This window comes from Triplophysa dalaica, chromosome 20 (assembly GCF_015846415.1).
Source record: "Triplophysa dalaica isolate WHDGS20190420 chromosome 20, ASM1584641v1, whole genome shotgun sequence".
Taxonomy (NCBI): Eukaryota; Metazoa; Chordata; class Actinopteri; order Cypriniformes; family Nemacheilidae; genus Triplophysa; species Triplophysa dalaica.
In genome coordinates, this window is record NC_079561.1 from 20,619,214 (window position 1) to 20,640,599 (window position 21,386).

Here is a 21,386-nt window from a genome sequence, read left to right on the forward strand (position 1 = left end):
CTAATTGAAAGTTAATGCACACCTAAAGCCGTTGCTTGAGCCTACGTGTTTGCTTAACTGAGAGTTAAAAGACAAGTATCTATTTGATTTGTTTTCGTCGTATTTAACACCACAGGCGTATAAGAAAAGTATTAAGAGAAAAAAGTGACACATACTCCTGCTGTGTGTTTTACCCATTCCACAGACAAATTTAAGATGCATTTTTGTTATTTTTGTGCTTGGTGTGATCTTTCACCCGCTGATTGTTCATTTCAATTCATTTCAATTCAATTCAAGTTTATTTTTATAGCGTTTTTCACAATGTGAATTGTTCCAAAGCACTTTTACAGGAGCAAATAAGAAAATTGTGATTGTGTCTTGTAGTTTGCTGTTCCCTTTGATGTATGCTTTAGTTTTTCTACTGAACAGTCCTGTACAGTGCTCTGGCCATTCATGCTGTCCATAAATATTAATAGTGATTTCTTCTCAGACAATGGAATTTTCCTGTCACTTTATCTGTTGTTAGATGGGATGGACAGTAGGCACTGGGCGCAGTGATATGGAACTGTAATCTGGTGGACAAATTTGGAACTACTTCATAGGTGTGCGTTTAGCTGAAAATAATGGATATATCCGTCTAACCTTCATCAGCCAATCAGAATTAAGCATTCAACTGCCCGTGGTATAAAATAATTAATACCATGGTCTGTTTGAATACTGGATTCTGATTGGCTGGAAGGTGTGCATTAAAAGCCTTTAACGCACGGGTAGCTCCAGTCGGTTTGATTACACTTAAATGAACTGACAAAATAACTGTAATATTCACCTGTTTGATCTAAAATTACACTGTAAACATCAATAAAAGCTTTAATTTGGCAAAAAATCATTGTATAAACAGAATAATCCACGGCTAGCCGAGCCTAGCTCTCTCTCTCTCTCTCTCTCTCTGTGTGTCTGTACCTGTTCTGCGACCTGTCTGACGCTCTGAACGCTGGTTCCGTACAGATGGCTGTTGTATTGTCCAGCCTCGATGAATCGATGACTTTGAATGTCTTTTTCCATCTGTTCACGAGATGACACAAAGTGATAATCCCGCCCGTCCACCTCATAGTCGCGCTTCGGCCGTGTCGTGTCTGTCGAAAAGAACGAGAGATTCTTCATTAGTTTACACAAAACCTCACAGCAGAAATGTTCAGATGTTTCTCATCCAACGTTAGAATAACTCTTGCTGCTCATCGGCTGTAGATTCAAGTCTTACGTGGAACACAGGAGCCAAATTTGTCTGGGAATTCAGAGAGAAGATCATCATTGACTCGATCTTTGCTCGGCCCGAGGATAATGACTGGACGCGCGTAATGAACTGCAGACAGGAAATGACCTCACAGTCAACACAACACACACAACAAACAGATATGTACTGTACAGTGAGAGGTCATACAGTATATCTTCATATTTCTCTATGAAACCAGACTGCATCTTCAATAATACACAACAATCATCATTTTCACAATCTAAAATCACCTTCAACTTGTGTCACTGTCTCGTAGCTCACAATGTATTCGCTGCGTCCTGTAACACACACACACAGATTGAAAAATCCCATAATGAAAAACTATGTATATGGTAACTAAACTAAGATTTACGAGCAGGCGCTGGGCCTGTATACACACACTCACCACTGATGGCGTCTCGGCTCTTCAGGCGTGGCCACTCTTTCCTCTCAACTCTACAGAATTAATTGATTGATGACACATCAAAAGAAACATACACACACAGTTGTTTTATACTGTAGACACTAAATATATTATTCTCTGCCCCTAAACCTCACAATCACGTAACACTTTCTGCTCTTTTAGATTTTCAGAAAACTTCATTCTGTATGATTTATAATCTTGTTTCCTGACGGGGACCAAAAAATGGACAAGGATTTGGATATTACCATCTTTGCGGGGACACTATGTCCCCATACCGTAGGGTCTTCCCTTCCCTCGCAAACACACCTTCTCTTGCTGGGAATGTATCCCGTCTCCTCCAGTTCTCCATTTGGAGAGATTTTTCCAGCCTGCCACCATTCCTCTTCAGTGCAGTCAAACACCTGCAGAACATCACCAAACCTGAAGCCTACGGCCTGAGAGAGAAAACCACAGTCTGCCGTCTTATCATAGTCAAACAGAGCCCTGCACACAGAGAGAGAGAGAGAGAGAGAGAGACATCTCTAACAACATGCAGCTTTATGGAGGACCACTACTTATCATCCCTTGCCAGAGGACAGCAGTGTGTGTCTGTGTGTGTGCGTGTGTGCGCGTGTGTGTCTGTGTGCGTGCGTGTGTACCTGACAAAAAAGCTTCTCTGGCTGGCTCGTATTGACGCTGCTGCCGACATCAGACTGCTGTTCATCAGCTGCTCACGCAGGTCGTGAATCTTTGCCTCAAACCTGCTATACTCTAAACACACAGACACACACACACAGACAGACACACACACACTTCACTCAGCTCTAATCACACATTAAGCCCTCATCACATGTCTCCGAAATCAGTTTCATATCTGTACTACAAAAACAACATTTCACATGAAAATCTGCTTCACTGTGATGAACACAAAGTGTGTGTGTCTCACCCTCAGGTCTGTATTGTGCGATGATGGTGACCGTCTGTCCTGCACTCTTCAGCGCTGCTGCGGCCTGCTCATGTGTGGCATGACGTAGATCCACACCATTCACCTGCAGACATTCAATGATGTGTGTGTGTCACAAATCTTTCACATGAGATTATCCTCTCTGAAGAGCTGTTCATGTTTTGATGTAGTCGTGTGTGATGTTGTGTAGTTAGTGTGTGTAGCTTGGACATACACTGAGGATTTGATCTCCTTTCCTCAGCTCTCCGCTCAGATCTGCTGCTCCTCCAGATAAGATGAAGGAGATGAAGATTCCCTCACCATCCTCACCTCCCACGATATTAAAGCCCAGACCAGTGGATCCCCTGTGAACGATGACACGCCTCGGCTCCCTGACACACACAAACACAACATGCTATAAGCACAGATTCACATGCATGTCAAACATTTGTGTGTGTGTGTTCACCTGGGGATGTCCTCATCCCCCAGCAGCAAGTCTTTAGAGATGGGAGAGTATCGCCGTGGAGACGAGGGACTAAGGCCTTGTGGGTAATCAGACATATCCATATGAGGAGAATATGCTGGAAAAAAAACAATACATGTTTGGGTACAAAGCAAATGTGTGTATGTGTGTGTCCTCACAGCTGATGATATCAGGTGTGTGTGTGTGTGTGTGTGTGTGTGTGTGTGTGTGTGTGTGTTCGCACAGCTGGTGATATCAGGTGTGTGTGTGGTTGTATGTGTGTGTGTGTGTACTCACAGCTGGTGATATCAGGTGTGTGTGTGTGTGTGTGTGTGTACTCACAGCTGGTGATATCAGGTGTGTGTGTGTGTGTGTTCGCACAGCTGGTGATATCAGGTGTGTGTGTGGTTGTATGTGTGTGTGTGTACTCACAGCTGGTGATATCAGGTGGATTGTAGACATCCTGATAATGTTGGAGAGATTTGGCGACTCTCAGATACACTACATCTCCAGTGTTTTTCAGAGCAGCTACAGCGTCTTCATGCATCACATCCTCTAAATACATGTTATTCACCTAAACACACACGTGTTCAAAAATAACTCACATCCGGCATACATATTAGGACATCCTCTGACCTCACAGCGCCTTAGTCTGAGGCAGTTTTGCCCAATGCCTGATCAGGGAACTAAGGTTACATCCGTAACCAAGACATTCCCTTTTGGCCTTCACGGTACCATAAGGGCACTGGGTAAGCACTATTTTCTCGATGGGGAGCAAGCTATAGAGACCACTTCCTACTAGAGGGAGGTTCTTTAGTGGAGATACCAACATGGTCTCACCGTTTAGGGGAGAACTCATGGGAGGAATGTGCGGACTGAAGGAGTTTACCGCAAGGAGGAGGTTCACCTAGGGTTGCCAAATCAAGGTCCCAAAAGGGTACGGAGCGTGGACGAGGCGGATTCAACCTTCTTGCGCCGCTTAGAAACCCAATGACCAGTTTGTGCTGTCCTAGAGACTTGGCAGCAACTGGGTTGTGATGAGCGGCAATGGCGGCTACACACAGTTTCAGTGTGGAATGGGAGACATTACTCTCAAGTCTCTGTTGTAAGAAGGACAGCAAGTTCCCGATCGGGCAAGTCCATGGGTCTACTCTTCGAGAGGAGAACCAGGACGAGAAGAGGCGCCACTTATGGGCTGGGGCCCCAGCCTGAGTGATTGTCTCAACCACCGCAGAGGGTGAGTCCCACAGGATCTCCTCGGCCCATCATAACGTACCCTTCCCCTGGGAAAGCATGTCCTTCATCAGAGGAATCGGCCAGGGGGGAGTTGTCGTCAACAGCATTAGCTCTGAGAACAAAGTCCGGTTGGGCCAGTATGGCGCAACTAGTAACACTTGATGCTCCTCTTTCATGACCTTGCATAGGATCTGTTCAATGAGGCTCACTGGGGGGAAGGCGTACTGCCGCTTGTCCCACGGCCAGCTGTACACTAGGGCATCCATGCCGAGGGGGGCCTCGGACAGGGAGTACCAAGCAAGCAATGGGTGGTGTCCAGGGAGGTGAACAGGTCTACCTGGGCCTGCCTGGAGTGCAACCAAATGAGCTGAACCGCATTGGGGTGGAGTCTCCACTCTCCGCAAGGCATCAACTGACGAGAGAGCGCGTCGGCTATCTGTACTGGTATGCCTGCCCCTCGAAAAGCGAACCATAGGAACAGGCGATGACGATGGAGAATAGAGACATGAAAGTAAGCGTCCTTCAGGTCGATTGCCATGAACCAATTAAGACATCTGATAAACATCAGTATGCGCTTCTGCAAGATCGGCAGAACATCTCGGCTAGAGGGACAAGCTCGATCGCTCCTTGGCCAGAAGGGTGGCGACCTCAGCCCGTTAGGGTTGACTGAGGTTGAGAGGATGCCCCGAAACTTGGGCGGATGTCTGGCAAATTGGATCGCATCGCCGAGATGAATCATATTCCGTAGCCACCATGACGGTTTGGAAAGCTGTTGAAAGGCTCCCAGAGACCAAGACAGGGGGGCTATGGGTACAATCTGCTTTATCGACCTGCCGGGGGTGGTTCGATGGCTGGCAGTTCGGATCCCTCGCCATGGGGGGGCCCCAAGCGGACTTTCTCGGCGTCACACATCTGCGCAAGGTCTTACCTTCTTGAAGCTCTTTCAATGCCATGGCCTGGTGGACCTGCAGGATAGCCATGGCGTGGAGAGAGGAGGCAGCATGGTCCGCAGCAGTGTAATAGCCCGCTTGCAATAGTCCCCATATCACCCATGCTGCTTGGTTCTTAGCCACTGGTGTCACAGCCCGGGAAGCAAATGAGGTGGTGGCTGGATTTCAGAAGAACACAACTACCCATGAAGGCAATGTCTGGATCTCATCCGCCCACAGTGCGGGCAAGATGTGTCCACGAAGGCTGCCTCGGCGTGCTGTCGGTTCGACACAATGTCGAGAGACCGACAGAAAGGGAACTTACAGTAATACCATGTATTTCTATGACATACTGTACAATGTCTTTATTTCATTTATTTATGTTTTATTATGTTTTTTTGAAATTGTATGTAAAGCTGCTTTGCAACAATGAAAATTGTAAAAAGCTCTATTTAAATAAAACTGAATTGTATGAAAACTCACAGCAAGAATTTTGTCTCCGATCTGCAATCGTCCATCTTTATGTGCAGCTCCACCTTCAATAATCTTGGTGACGTAGATGCTGTTATCACCAGGGACGTGCTGGTTACCCACTCCACCTGCAATACTGAAGCCCAAACCTGCAGGACAGTGAGATAGAGAGACAGAGAGAAAGAGAGTGAGAGAGACAGAGAGAAAGAGAGTGAGTGAGAGAGAGAGAGAGAGAGAGAGAGAGAGAAAGAGAAAGAGAGATAGAGAGAGTGAGAGAGATAGAGAGAGTGAGAGAGATAGAGAGAGAGTGAGAGAGAGAGAGTGAGAGAGATAGAGATAGAGAGAGAGTGAGAGAGATAGAGAGAGAGTGAGAGAGAGAGAGAGACAGAGAGAGAGTGAGAGAGATAGAGAGAGTGAGAGAGAGAGAGAGAGAGACAGAGAGAGAGTGAGAGAGAGAGATAGAGAGAGTGAGAGAGATAAAGAGAGTGAGAGAGAGAGAGAGAGAGAGAGAGAGAGAAAGAGAGATAGAGAGAGAGAGATATAGAGAGAGAGTGAGAGAGAGAGAGAGAGAGACAGAGAGAGAGTGAGAGAGAGAGATAGAGAGAGTGAGAGAGATAGAGAGAGTGAGAGAGAGAGAGAGAGAGAGAGAGAAAGAGAGATAGAGAGAGAGAGATATAGAGAGAGAGTGAGAGAGATAGAGAGAGTGAGAGAGAAAGAGAGTGATAGAGAGAGAGAGAGAGAAAGAGAGATAGAGAGAGTGAGAGAGATAGAGAGAGTGAGAGAGATAGAGATAAAGAGAGTGAGAGAAAGAGAGAGAGAGAGAGAGAGAGAAAGAGAGATAGAGAGAGATAGAGAGAGAGAGAAAGAGAGTGATAGAGAGAGAGAGAGAAAGAAAGAGAGATAGAGATTTTTTGATTTTTTAACAAAAACTTTTAATTACAGTTTCTCAACCCTTACACATCACTTGGCTTTAACATAAAAAAACAATCAACAGAAATTGGAAAAATAAAGTTTGTTTTCAATAACAGAACACAGAGCCTCTCTTTGACACCATATGTCTTCAAAAACTAATAAACAATCGATTGATTTATAATATAAAAAATCAATTCGCAATCGTGATTTAACTAGGGCAGCGAAAACTGAGACCACATTGAAATCAAAGTTTTTTTCTATTTTGTCTTTTCTACTCATGTAGATTGACATTTTTGCCTTTCCTAATATAAAATTTAACAATTGACATTCCCTCTGTCGTGTCCTTGTATACTTAAAACCAAGAATAAAAAGCTGCGTTGAGAATTCCACATTAAAACAGTTAAAAAAAAGTTTTAAAACAGAAAATAGATCTTTAAGCCTATCACAAAGTGCAAAAGTGTGGAAAATGGACTCCCTCTGAAAACAAAAAGGACATTCTTGACCAACATCTGGGTTCAACACTGAAATAAAAGCATTAACTGCAATGATGCCATGTAAAATCCTCCACTGTAAATCTCCATTCTTTTTAGTTAATGGTGGTTTATAAAAGGATCTTCACTGTGGTTTTACATTTTCTTCCAGACTTAAAAAAGAACGCCAAGGTGTATCTACTTTCCCATGTAATGTTTTCTTGTTAAAATTTTTAACACAGGTTTTATATATTTTCTTCCCATTCACTTCTTTCAATTCTAAATCTAGTAATTTTCCGGAGTCTAGAAAAACGCCAGTATATTCATCCAACTTTGGTGATAACAAGATCTTTGGGAATTCATCTTTCTCTAAGGGAAGAATTTCCTTAGCACTATACTTAATTAACATTTCATTCTCTTCCGTTGTAAGAATGGACTTCAAACCTTGTATAACTTTACCAATAACTCGTGCTGAATTAAAACCCAACAATGCTGACAATTTCTCCACTTCTGTAAAATTTGGGCCTGTTACATTTACTAGATGTCCAAGTGTTATGACTTTAGCTTTGATAAAATATTCAGACATGGAAACACCACCGTAAACTAGATTTAATCTAGCACCATTAACCAAGGGCTCTTGAAGAAGCCAGTATAAGGACATTGTTCTGCTGTCTCGTTCCACCTTGAAAGTATTCCAAACTTTAAAAAGATTTTGGTAGAACATAGGTAGTTTTTTAACATTAACATTTGTTGGATTCATTAAAAATAACGTTTTGTCCAACTGTAGTCCACCAGTAGTCTTTAATATAGCAGAAGCCACTGGTCTCCAATTTACAGCTTCAGGTCCAGTCAAGAACCGTTGTATGAACTGCATTCGAAATGTAGCAGCCCTACTTTGCAAGTTTATGAGTCCTTGGCCACCTTCTTCCTTTGGTAAATATAAAACACTATGGATTATCCAATGCATTTTGTCCCAAAAAAAGTCTACAAGCATTGATTGAATTTTTGCCAGCAGATATAATGGTGGATCTATGCAATTTAGACGATGCCAGAGTGAAGACGCAACAAGATTGTTAATAACAAGGATACGTCCTCTATAAGATAGTGATGGTTTAATCCATTTCCACTTATCCAGTCGACCCTTCAGCTTCTCGTAAGTCTCTTCCCAGTTTTTCGATTGAAAAACATTGTTTCCCAAGTATACTCCCAGGTACTTGAATCCACCTTTTGACCATGTTAATCCATCTGGAAGACTTGGGGTTCCATCTGTCTATTCTCCCAACTTAAAAGCTTCACTTTTAGACCAGTTAACTTTTGCAGCTAAGACCTGTTTAAAATCCTTTAAAGTTTTCCATAAAATGTCCACATCAGTATGCCTGTTAATAAAAACAACCACATCATCGGCGTACGCAGACAATTTAAAAGTATCATCACAGTCTTTTAAAGAGACACCTTTCAAAACTTTTCTTAGTCTATGTAAAAGTGGTTCTATTGACAGAGTGTACAACATTCCAGACAACGAGCATCCTTGTCGCACCCCACGTTCAACCTTGAAGGGAGCGCATAAACCACCATTAACCTTTAATAGACTCTCAATGTCACTGTATAAAACTTTAATATATTTTATAAAATCGAATCTAAACCCAAAGGCATCTAATGTTTCCCACAGATAATCATGCTCGACACGGTCAAAAGCCTTCTCTTGATCGAGGGAAATCAAGCCAAAATTTAACTCAGCCAGCTTCGAGTACTCCATTAAATCTCTGACTAAAAAAATATTATCCGATATTGATCTTCCTGGCACACAATAGCATTGATCAGAGTGGACGACTTCCTCCAAGACTTTCCCTAAACGAATTGCTAATGCTTTTGACAAAATTTTATAGTCTGAGCACAAAAGCGAGACAGGTCTCCAGTTTTTGATATTACCCAAATCTCCTTTCTTGGGTAAGAGGGTAAGAACTGCTCTGCGGCTGCTGAGCGGTAGTAGCCCTCCTGCTAGACTATCAGTGAGAACTGTTTGCAGATTCTCTCCAATAATACCCCAGAAAGCCTTATAGAACTCAAAGGGGATACCGTCTATCCCTGGAACTTTTCCATTCTCCATACTCTGAAGAGCTTCATATAGTTCTATTGTGGTGATGCCTTTACACAATTCCACATTGGCTTTTTGGGAGATTTTTGGTAATCCTTCAAAAAAATCTGGTTTTATCGTCTGATTTTCTTTGTACTCAGAACTATACAGACACTTATAAAACTCATTTGCTCTTTTACGGATTTCAAAAGGATCTGATAACATGATTCCAGTATCTGAGCGCAAATTTTGAATATGACGTTTCTGGCCATTCTTTTTTTCCAGGCCAAAGAAATACTTTGAAGGAACATCCATGTGTTCTACGCCTTGAAATGCTTTTTTTCTATATGAATCTGATAAGGCAGTTCGTTTTGAATAAAGGACTTCAATTTGGTCTTGATTTCCGGTTGTCTGTATTAACTCTTGAGCCTTTAAGATATCCTTTTCTAACATTGCAATGGTTTCAGTTAAATTTTTTGTGACATTTCGAGTGTATTGTTGGCATAATTGTTTTATTTGGACTTTTCCAATATCCCACCATTTTTGTATAGAAACATATTTCTCTTTTTCTTCTTTAAATTGTTTCCAAAAAAATTCAAAAATTTCTTTAAAGTGTAAATCGTTTAACAAGGTTGTGTTAAAATGCCAATATGCGCTCTGTGACTTCACAGAGCTTACAGTTAAAACACAAATCACTAAGCTATGATCGGAAAACCCCACTGGTAAAATGGAGCTATTTTTAAAAAAACTAAAATGGTGTCTAAAACAATAGAACCTGTCCAACCTTGCAAGTGACAACCAATTATCACGAAGATGTAACCAAGTGTACTGTTTTACATTTTCATTAAAGTTTCTCCAAACATCACATAGCTCATTGGATTCTATCATTTGTATTAGTTTCTTCCTTGAAATCATATGTGGTTCTATGTGATTTCTATCTATATTTTTTTCAACACAATTAAAATCTCCCCCCAAAATCAATAGGTCATCACCATTGCATTTTCCTATTTCTGTATTTAAACAATCTAAAAACAACATTCTATCTATTTGCAAGGTTGGTGCATAAACACAAAGAAAAACAAAAACATGGTCTACAAAATCAGCTTTGACCTTTAAAAACCTCCCTTTTACAATTTCTTCTACTTCAAACGATGATGGGCTAAAATTCTTATTGAACAAAATTGCAACTCCTCCACTTAAAGTAGTGTTATGGCTTAAAAAAGAGAGGCCAGTATGCTCTTTGGCCCATTCAATAGCATTATTTTCATCGCTGTGTGTCTCTTGAACAAAAAAAACATCAATTTTATTTTGTTTCATTACTTCATTTATCTCTGCTCTTTTTCTGTAGTCCCTAGCTCCATTCACATTTAATGTGGCAATGCGAATATCAGTCATTTTTTGAAAGGAGGAAGAGACCGCAGCAAAAAGAAAAAGACGTTCAAAAAAAATCAAATTAAGCCATGTCATCATCATCATTGTTTGACTGTTTTTGAATTTTTGTCACCATTTTTCTTAATCTAAAAACTTCTTGTTCGTCAAATCGGCCCTCGCACATCGAAACCTTTATGCTTTCCACAAATCGCTTGAGATCTGAAAAGTATTTACAAATTTTTACACCTCTTACATTTTTTGTCACTTTTAGGAAATTCTGGATTTCATCTGCCCCATAGTTGCCACCTGTGCCACTTGTTTGAGAACAAATTGACGCACCAGAGTCAGAGTAGTCACTTTCATTACCATCCTCAAGCACCACATTGCTTTCCTCTGGTTCTTTTTCCACTGTTTTTGCCTGTTTTACCACTATACTCTTCCTGTCCTTTTTCCTCTTTAAAGGTGCTTTGAACACAACCTGGTCCGTATCCATTAGGGAATTCTCAATATTACTCATACTTTCAACCACTGACTCCACATCAGAACACTGGCTCATACTAGCCTGTGTATCAATTGGTTCCTCACTTTCATCACCACCAACTTTATTCACAATTTCAATGACAATTTCACTGATCTCACTTTGTGCATTGTCGGTTTTTGTCAAATTTAAATCGTTTGACTTCATCTTTTCATTTACAGTTGGTGTTCCCTGATCACATGTGCTAGGGGTTGGGTCATTATTTGTTACATTCACAACACCAACAAGTTCTTCATTTTCAGTTTCTACTGCAGTTTCATTTTCCTTTCTTTTTTCTCTATTGTTATGAGTCTTGGGCTCAGGGCACCTGCTAATCAAATGTCCAGATTTTCCACACCCAAAACATTTCACAATATCCGTGGTAATAAACACGGTGTAGTCAAAACCATCTACTCTGAGTTTCATATTTAGATCTAGCTCAGTTCTATTGCTGTCCAAAATCATAAAAGTAGATCGCCTGAAAGACACCACATGTTTAATCAGGTCCGATTTACTTCCTATTTTAATGTTCCTTACTGGAGCGATCACTTTACCAAAATATGATAATTCTTTAATCACCATCTCGTCTTTGATAAATGGAGGGATGTTTGAAATTATTACTTTTTTTGCGGGGGTGGAGAGAGGATATACCGGAGTAAACAAACCTCGGATCACTATGCCTCTCTCCACTACCTCGTTGGCTTTCTCCACGCTGTTCAAAAAAAGAACAATGGCATTGTTCATTTTGGATGCTGCTAACACACTATCATGTCCTATCACTTCCCATACTGCCAAAGTGCATTCTTCTACACTCCCCGCGCCCGTCACTTTAACTCCGTGACGTCGCGTGAGTGAAGTAAATCCGCTGTCAGATTGTGCCGCCATTACTGCCAGCAACCCGCTGGTTCTGGCGGCCAACTCAGCGAAACTTAACAATTATACTATCGAAATCCAATAGCAAGAAAGTAAAGAAAAGAAAGTTAGTTTTTTGCCACGGCGGGCACAAAAACAATCACGCACTCACCAGCCGCTCACTCCACTCACCCGACAAACGCTCACGCATGCGCAGAGAGAGAGAGAGAGAGAGAGAGAGAGAGAGAAAGAGAGATAGAGAGAGATAGAGAGAGAGAGTGAGAGAGAGAGAGAGAAAGAGAGAGTGAGAGAGAGAGAGAGAGACTTTGACTTTACACACACTTTATTAAACCATCTATTAGCATTTGTGTTGTCTTACTTATCACAAAACAATCTATTCAAAAGACATCAAAGGGGAAGAATGGAAGGAAAATAAACGTATAAAATGCATAAATAATTGAATTAAAAGTAATATATATATATATATATATATATATATTAAAAGGAAAAAAAAAAACACTTTGAACATCACCAATGAAACAATATCTCTCCATCTTCACAAAGTGACACTATAGCACCATTTACACACCATTTGAATTCAAATTCAAGCAAGTTATTAGTCATTTGAAAAAATCTGTGCTCCACCCTTATTCTTGATTCCACCAAAGCAGTAAATAATTTAAGAACATCCACGTTTCGCCCTTCAGCAGCTAGCCTGCCAGACTTCCATATGGCTAGTTTGGCTTGCCCAGTAATGAAGTTAGCCACAGTACACTGTCGTATGTATGCTCGTGAGTACTTGCACCCAAAAACAAAAAGTACCTTGTTAAAAACAAAACCCAAATTACAGATTAATCTTTCTAACAGAGTAAATAGCGATACCAGTCTAAAACACTCTGTGAAAACATGGAAAACAGATTCCAAAGCAGGACAGAAAGGGCAACCTGATGAAACATCTGCATTAAACTTGGAGACGTGAGTGTTGGTGGGCAACGCACAATGCATTATCCTCCACTGTAAATCTCCTGACCGTTTAGGAAGAGGACCCTTGTAGAAAATCCTCCAAGAAGGAGAGATATCCGAGGAAACATTTAAAAATTCTCTCCATTTTGTGTCACATCTGTTTTGGATGACATCAAAATAATCAGCTTTAATGCAAATCTGATAGAGGTCTCTTTTACCAGCAACCTGAAAATCAACTTCTAGTAGCCTAGCAAATGTCAGCAGTTTTCCAGCCCGATCATCTGCCGTAAAAATCCTTGGAGAAACAATAAGCTTTGGGAAGGAAACCATGGAAGGACCCCCAGACAGAAAACTGCTTACAAACAAGCGGAGTGTTGAAGGAAAAGCTGCTTTCAAAACGCTTACAAACCGCTCAATGGTTCTGACTGACCTAAAACCTGTTTGATTACAAATGTCTACCATTGACCTCCATGTTTTAGATGAAATGTCAATTAAATCAGAAACTTTAGTCAACCCTTCGTCCATGAAGGTTTTAATAATTGTCTTGGATGTGCAAGTATTACCACTTAAAAAAGAGTTAAAAAACAGTGGTTCATCAAGACCGAAATGATGGTTTTCCTGACGAAGTAGCTTAAAAACGGACCAGGAATTTAGAACAGAAGCATAGAAATTTATATCAGATGAGTAACCATCACCGTGATAGGACATTAAAAAAAGCTGTCTATCAAGACCGAACCCACCAAAAGTTCTGAACAAAGTCAGACCGAAAGACACCCATGGTTTGAATTCCACTGGGTAAAGTAGGTTTTGAGCTGTCTTTAGCCTCATAGCTTTCACCTTGGCTGCTAAATCAATCAGCCCCTGACCACCTTCGGCAACCGACAGATAAAGGATCGCAGGGGGAAGCCAGTGGTACCCGTCCCAGAAAAAATCCACAAAAGTCTTCTGCAATTTTTTTAACAACCCTTTTGGTGGGTCCAGAACATTAAGGCGATGCCACAACATAGAGGCTGCTAGGTTATTGACAATAAGCACCCTTCCCCTGTATGACAGCTGAGACAGAATCCATCTCCATCTTTGCAAACGTCCACATACTTTTTCAACAATATCCTCCCAGTTCTTCAGATTATAATGATCTGTCCCAAGAAAAACTCCCAGCACTTTGAACCCCTCCAAGCACCAGGAGCAGTGCTGAGGAAGTACAGGAGGGCCTCTACCTTCCCAGTCACCCAGTAAGAAAGAAGCACTCTTTTGCCAGTTTATCCGAGAGGAGGAGGCTTTCTGGTAGGCCTCAAGAGATTCTCTCAATTCCTTAACATCCTCAGCTGATCTGATAACAACAGTGACATCATCAGCGTAGGCACTAAGTCTCACAGTCACTGAATTTGAGGTTATTGGGCACGCTATTGATACACCACCCAGCTTGTTTCTTAGAGCTACCAGTAGTGGTTCAATGGCAACAGCATACAAAATACCTGAGAGACCACACCCTTGTCGTATACCTCTGCTTACTTTAAATGGTCTCGTAAGGGAGTCATTAATTTTTAGTATGCTATAAATATCTGTGTACAGCAGTTTGACATAAGCAATAAAAGACGGACCAAATCCAAACGCTTTAAGACACTTAAAAAGAAAGTCATGATCAACCCGATCAAAGGCCTTCTCTTGGTCCAAGGAGACAAAACCAATGTCGAGCTTATGTGCTCTGGCAAAAGAGATCATGTCTCGAATCAAAAACAGATTATCAAATATAGTTCGTTCTGGGATGCAATATGACTGGTCAGTATGAATCACAGAAGAAATATAAAGTTTAATCTTGTTGGTTAAAGCCTTAGAGAGTATTTTATAATCTGTTCCGAGTAATGATACGGGGCGCCAACATCTGATGTCTTCAAGATCGCCCTTCTTTGGTAGTAGGGTGATCACAGCTCTCCGTAGGCTCACAGGTAGTGTACCTCTATTAATGCTCTCCATGAACACCGAAAACAAATCCTTTCCAATGACTGGCCAAAAGCGAGTATAAAAATCAGCATTTAATCCATCCAAACCCGGGGCTTTACCTGATGACAGTTCTTGAGCAGCTAAAGATACTTCATCAAAAGTCAACAGTTTATCAAGCTTAGATTTCTCCTCTTTTGAAAGCTGAGGTAAATCCTGAAGGAGAAGGTCCGTCATCTCCTTGTCACAGGGTTCAGCCCGATAAAGATCCTCATAAAAACGAAGTGCGTGTGATTTGATGTCATTTTCATCAGTAACTTTTCCCCCTTCCGGCAGTTTCAAACAGTTCAGGGTTTTCTTATCCACCGTCTTCCTCTCCAGATTGAAAAAAAAGGATGTTGGGGCATCTATGTTATTAAAATTTAAAAATCTTGCTCGAAGCAGTGTCTCCTGGGCTCTATCCTCGAACAGATTCCGCAGCAGACGCCTATTTCGTTCCAAGGCTTCTGTAGTATCCACACGGTCTCCTTCAAAGTTGAGTTGAAGGATTTCTTGTTCAATTTGGGTCATCTTCTCATCTAGTATACTTTTGTTGTATGCAGAATATCTCTGACAAAACATTTTAATTTGGATTTTGCCAATGTCCCACCACTGGCTCAGAGACTTATATTGCGTTTTTCTCTCTCTCCAGACCTCCCAGAAAAACGTGAAAGAGTGCACAAAGATGTGGTCTTGCAATAGCCTACAATTAAATTTCCAATAAGGGTGTTTAAAGGTGCTCTGTGCAGTGGTGACGCTAACAGACAGAAAATGATGATCTGATAAAGCCGTGGGGAAAATACTGCTATTAAAGAACTTATCTCTAGCAGTTTTCTGCACATAAATTCTATCTAGCCTTGCACCAGATATCATATTTGAGTTCATTCTCAGCCAGGTGTATTGTTTAACCTGGGGGAAAGATTCCCTCCAAACATCTACAAGATCATGGTATGTGATCAAAGCCCTAAGCACATCAGCTGATTGACTGTGGGGTTCAGCATGGTTCCTATCTAAAGTGTGATCCAAAGTGCAATTAAAATCCCCAGCAAGAACAATAATCCTATCATGAGGAACATTACTTAATACAGTCTTAAGCTCATCAAAAAAAGAAATGCGTTCTGGCCCAGTGTTAGGAGCATAAACATTGATAAAAGAAAAGTTGACCCCTTGAATTGTTGTATCGACTCTCAGCAGGCGACCAGAAATCATCTCAACAACATTTATAGGTTGACCTTTAATCTCAGGTGCCATTAGTATTGCAACCCCTGCACTCACACTGGAGCCATGACTCAGTATAGCCTGCCCCTTCCACTCACTCAACCACTGTATCTGATTATTAACATCAGTGTGTGTTTCTTGAAGAAAAACTACACTAATGCTCTTTAGCATTAAATAATCAAAAAGACTGGTCCGTTTAACAGCATCACGACACCCATTGATATTTAAAGAGCCAAGTCTCAACGGTGCCATGACAAATAAAATGGAATAAACACTGAGAAATAACAGTACACAGAAGTACGCCTGAGATGAATATACAGAATTCATTTTTTGCCATGTAAATTCAAAGAGCTTCTAACATTACTCAGCAGCTTCTTAAGACGGTACCGTTTGGGTTTATCAAGCTCATCATACGTGGCCTTTTTCATAGCCAAAGTACAGGACGCCAGAAACAGTTTTAAATCTGGAAAATATGACTGTATTTTGGGTTTACGATGCCCCTTCGTAGCATCAAGAAATTTATTAATTTGCTGTACAGAGTAAAATATGATCTTACCTCCAGAAGCCAATTCTGAATACATGGTGTCATTTTCAGTGGTCTCAATATCCTCATATTCATTGTCCAAATCTTCATTTTGTGACTCTAAATCCATTAGCTCCTGAGATGAGATATCCTCTTGGCTTTGCTTTAATAAGTCATCGGTGGTTTCGGTAACAGTTTTGTCAAGTTTCCTTTTTTCTTTTCTATTAAGCGCCTCGGTCTCGGGCACAGGCTGCGAGAGTACTCGGCTAACATCTGCCGGCGGTACAGCGGGGATATGACTCGGCCCAGGCGCCTCTTCAGCAGCCTTTAGGCCGTCTTTAGAGGGAACCTGCCCCGGTCTCTCCTCGGGTGAATCACCCGGCGCGGAAAGCGCATCAGCCGGCTGGGGTTGTGAAGCCACAGCGGCCGCAGCGGCATCCTCGCCCGTCACTCGCTCACTGTTCTCCGCCTCAGCAGCTCGAGTCACATCAGACACCGCCGGCCTGTCCCGATTCGGGCATGTTTGCCTGATGTGTCCAAAAGCACCACAGATAAAACATCTCATGGAATCAGAGCTAATGAATATAGTGTAATCCTTGCCATCAATGTTCAGTTTAACAGACAGATTTAATGAATCGCTCTGAGGATTTAAGATCATGAAAGCCTGACGGCGGAAAGACATAACATGCTTAATTTGGGGGTTTTTACATCCAAGCGGAATCATTTTTATAGGACTCACTATTTTTCCATACCTCTGGAGTATTTGCTCTAAACGTTCGTTTTTTACAAAAGGGGGGACATTTGATAACACAACTTTTTTCGATGGGCTTGATAAAGGCAAAACGGGTACAAAAGTATCTTTGATTATTAATCCAGATTCAATTAGATCATCCACCATTTGACTTTCACTCAAAAATATTACAATGGCCTTATTCATGCGGGAGGCCGATCTGATATGAGCGCCTCCGACCGCCGCACTCACGGCTATCAGACAATCCTCCACAGATACCGCGGCGTCGGGCATACATTTGCAACCATGCCCGAGCGTCAGCCGCGAGAAATCTCTCACATCCGACCCCATTACCCCACCACGCTGACCGAAGTCAGTAATGTTACACCTTATTACCCTACCTACACTAGCTGAAAAATATTAATAAAAACGGAAAAGAAAAGATAAGATATACTCGAAATACTCTCACTCACACCAAACGACTCCTTCCACTCGCTTCCAGCATTCACTCAGAGAGAGACAGAGAGAGAGAGAGAGAGAGAGAGAGAGAGAGAGAGTGAGAGAGATAGAGATAAAGAGAGTGAGAGAAAGAGAGAGAGAGAGAGAGAGAGAGAGAGAGAGAGAGAGAAGAGAGATAGAGAGAGATAGAGAGAGAGAGAGTGAGAGAGTGAGAGAGAGAGAGAGAGAGAGAGAGAGAGAGAGAGAGAGAGAGAGAGAGAGAGAGAAAGAGAGAGAGAGAGAGAGAGATATAGAGATGAGATTTGAAACCTCTTTATTTATACAAAAATAATTTCTTTACATGACACAAAAGAAAAGAAACAACAAATATAAGTACTAACTATTGTTGTGGGGAGAAAACAAAAACAAAAAAAATCACCCCAAAACGACTCCAAAACATAAAGCATGCTCCACAACAGAGCACAACACATCCTTATAACACCATATGAGCATGAATTCTTCAACATTGTTTGTAGCATTATAAAAAGTAAAATCAAATTTCAATCTTACTTTCAGCATTCTAAGAAAGACATTGTTTAATTCGTGGTCCAAGGACCCCTCAATCTTACTCTTTCTACTAATGTAGATGGCCATTTTTGCTTGGCCAAAAATAAAATTGAATAACTGACATTTGAATCTAGAGTTCTGACTGAATTTAAATCCTAGAATAAACATCTCTCTAGAAAATGTTTCTCCAAACTCTAAGAACATCTGCTGTAACAATACAAATAGAGAGTTAAGTCTGCCACAATCCAAAAAACAATGAAACACTGTTTCCCTTTGTGAACAAAAAGGACATTCGTCACTTACATTTGGATTGATGACAGATACAAAAGCATTTACAGCTAAAATTCCATGCAGCACTCTCCATTGGAGATCTCCACATTTCTTTGTCAACGGTGGTTTGTATAATGCTCTCCACACAGGTCTGATCTCGTTGTCAAGCCCTAGATGAGCTCTCCAAGGAGTGTCAGGCCTACCACTTAGTTTATCCTTATTTATTATCTTGACACACAGTTTATACATATTTTTTCCACTCATATCAACTAGTCTACTTGTAAGAGTTTCACTTAGCTCCAAAAGCTGACGAGAAAAGTTTTTTAGGTCAGGAACAAGAAACAATTCAGGAAAAGGGTCATTATTATTGGGTTGACAGAGACCATTACAGTATTCATTTAAGCAAGAAAATTCAGAGTCTGTGAGTTCGCATTTCCAAATGTTTAGTATATTCTCTATGGTCCTGATGGACCTGACTCCAACCCGAGATGCCAGTTCTTCAGCATTGTTCAGATGAGGGCCACACAGATCAACAACCTGACCAAGACTAACAATTCCAGCTGAGTGAAAACGCTGTCGAACAAAAAGTCCTGCTATGAGTTCAACATTAAAACGTGTTCCCTGTACAACTGGCTCTTTCAACAACCATGACAGGGAATTTGAACTCGTCCTTTGTTTGTGGAACATCTGCCAGACAGTAAAAAGTCGCTGATAAAACTTTGGAAGATTACAAAGTTGTTTAGAGTTTAGGTTCATCAGAAACAAAGATTCCGTCAGACGCCATTTTCCACCTTGACTCAAAATAGACCGGGCTAAGGGCCTCCAAACAAGATCAGCAGGTCCAACAAGCAGTCTTTGGATGAACTGGAGTCGAAATGTAGCGCCCCTGCTGGGGATGTGAATAAGTCCCTGTCCTCCTTCCTCCTTCGGTAAAGACAGTATGCTCTGAGGGACCCAATGCAAACAGTCCCAGAAAAAATTGACCAGAACTGCCTGTATTCTGGCTAGCAGCTGTGGCGGTGGATCCGTGCACATCAAACGATGCCACAACATAGTTATACCAAGTTATTTATCACCAGGGTACGCCCCCTAAAGGACAGTTGAGGAAGAATCCATTTCCAGTTCTTTAAGCGTCCTTCCACTTTTTCTAAGATATTGTCCCAATTTTTGTACAAAAAACAGTCATCCCCGAGATAAACGCCAAGATATTTAAAACCACCCCTGCTCCAAGATAACCCACCTGGTAAAGAGATATTTTTAATTACTTCAGTACCAACAGCTATGGCTTCGCTTTTTTCCCAATTTACTTTTGCAGAAGATAAAACACCAAAATCGTTAATACATTTCACAAGGAGATTAATATCATTTTGACTTTTTACAAACACAACAACATCATCAGCATAGGCGGATAATTTAAAAACTGAATCACAACCAGGTATAGTTATTCCTGTAAGAATCATTCTTAAATTGTGTAGGAAAGGCTCGATGGCTAGGGAATACAACATGCCTGATAGAGAGCATCCCTGCCTAATTCCCCTCTGAATCTTAAAAGGAGCACTCAAACCACCGTTGATCTTAAGTAGACTCTCAATGTCACTATACATGACCCTGATCATGGAAATAAAACTAGAGCTGAAACCAAACGTGTCTAGCACTTCCCACAAGTACTGATGTTCCACTCTGTCGAACGCCTTTTCTTGATCTATCGAAATCAGACCAATTTCACAGCCTAATGAGCTGGAGAGGTCCAAAACATCCCGAATTAAAAAAATGTTGTCGGTTATCTGCCTATCAGGTATACAATATGTCTGATCGACATAAACTACTTGCTCAATTACTTTTTTCAACCTCATGGCTAAAACCTTTGACAGCAGTTTGTAGTCAGAGCAAAGCAGGGCCACTGGCCGCCAGTTCTTAATCTCCTGTAGGTCTCCTTTCTTAGGAAGGAGGGTGAGGACTGCCCTCCTGCAACTCAGTGGTAAAAGTCCTTTCCTCAAGCTGTCCCTGAGAACAAGCAGCAAATCGTTGCCAATGACAGGCCAGAAAGCTTTATAAAAGTCCACAGGGAGTCCATCCATGCCTGGAGCCCTGCCACTCTCCAAACTCTGTAAAGCAGTGTACAATTCAGCTGCTGTAATCACGGCATCTAGCTCTGTGTTAGCATCCTTGGAGACTTTTGGTAAACCCTCAAAGAAGGACTGTGCCACATCTGTTCTCTCACAATATTCTTTTTTAAAAAGTTTCTCGTAAAACGTTACCGCATATCCTCGTATCTCAGCAGACTCAAGCAATACCTGCTTGGTGTTAGATCGTAGAGAGTGCATAAGTCTTTTCTGTCCATTCTTACGTTCAAGGCCGAAGAAAAAGTGGGAAGGTGCATCCATTTTTGCAACATTGTTAAAACGGGAACGAATTAGGGCACCTTGAGCAGAAAAACCCAACAAGTTAGATAGAGCTGACTTTTTAGATTTGAGAGCTTCAAAATGTTCTCTTTCTCCTGTGAAGCCTGCCAACTCTTGCAGCTTCACTATTTCACTCTCCAGATCCTTCATAGACCTGGTCATGTCTCTTGTGACATTGAGAGTATACTGTAAGCATAACTGTTTTATCTTACTCTTCCCTATATCCCACCACTGTTGTAAAGAAGTATATTCAGATTTTGTTCTTGCATAACCATTCCAAAAAGCCTTAAAAGTATCTTTAAAAACAATGTCAGCAAGGAGGGCCACATTAAAATGCCAATAAGCACTGCTGCATTTCACATCCTTAATAAAGATAGAACATTGAACAAGAAAATGATCAGAAATGCC

General features: G+C 41.3%; 1 protein-coding gene across 3 annotated transcripts in view; it reads right to left on the minus strand.

Annotated features, from left to right (window-relative positions):
- Positions 1 to 21,386, minus strand: part of dlg4b (discs, large homolog 4b (Drosophila)) — a 118,775-nt gene that overhangs the window by 6,170 nt on the left and 91,219 nt on the right. For all 3 annotated transcript variants that reach the window (XM_056732491.1, XM_056732490.1, XM_056732492.1), the window contains 11 exons: positions 5,707 to 5,843; positions 3,491 to 3,632; positions 3,062 to 3,176; positions 2,831 to 2,987; positions 2,599 to 2,701; positions 2,312 to 2,423; positions 1,980 to 2,156; positions 1,656 to 1,705; positions 1,501 to 1,548; positions 1,238 to 1,339; positions 940 to 1,112 (listed from right to left, as the gene is read on the minus strand). In XM_056732491.1, coding sequence (XP_056588469.1) covers positions 940 to 1,112; positions 1,238 to 1,339; positions 1,501 to 1,548; positions 1,656 to 1,705; positions 1,980 to 2,156; positions 2,312 to 2,423; positions 2,599 to 2,701; positions 2,831 to 2,987; positions 3,062 to 3,176; positions 3,491 to 3,632; positions 5,707 to 5,843 — 1,316 coding nt within the window. The remainder of the gene's footprint in view (positions 1 to 939; positions 1,113 to 1,237; positions 1,340 to 1,500; positions 1,549 to 1,655; positions 1,706 to 1,979; positions 2,157 to 2,311; positions 2,424 to 2,598; positions 2,702 to 2,830; positions 2,988 to 3,061; positions 3,177 to 3,490; positions 3,633 to 5,706; positions 5,844 to 21,386) is intronic.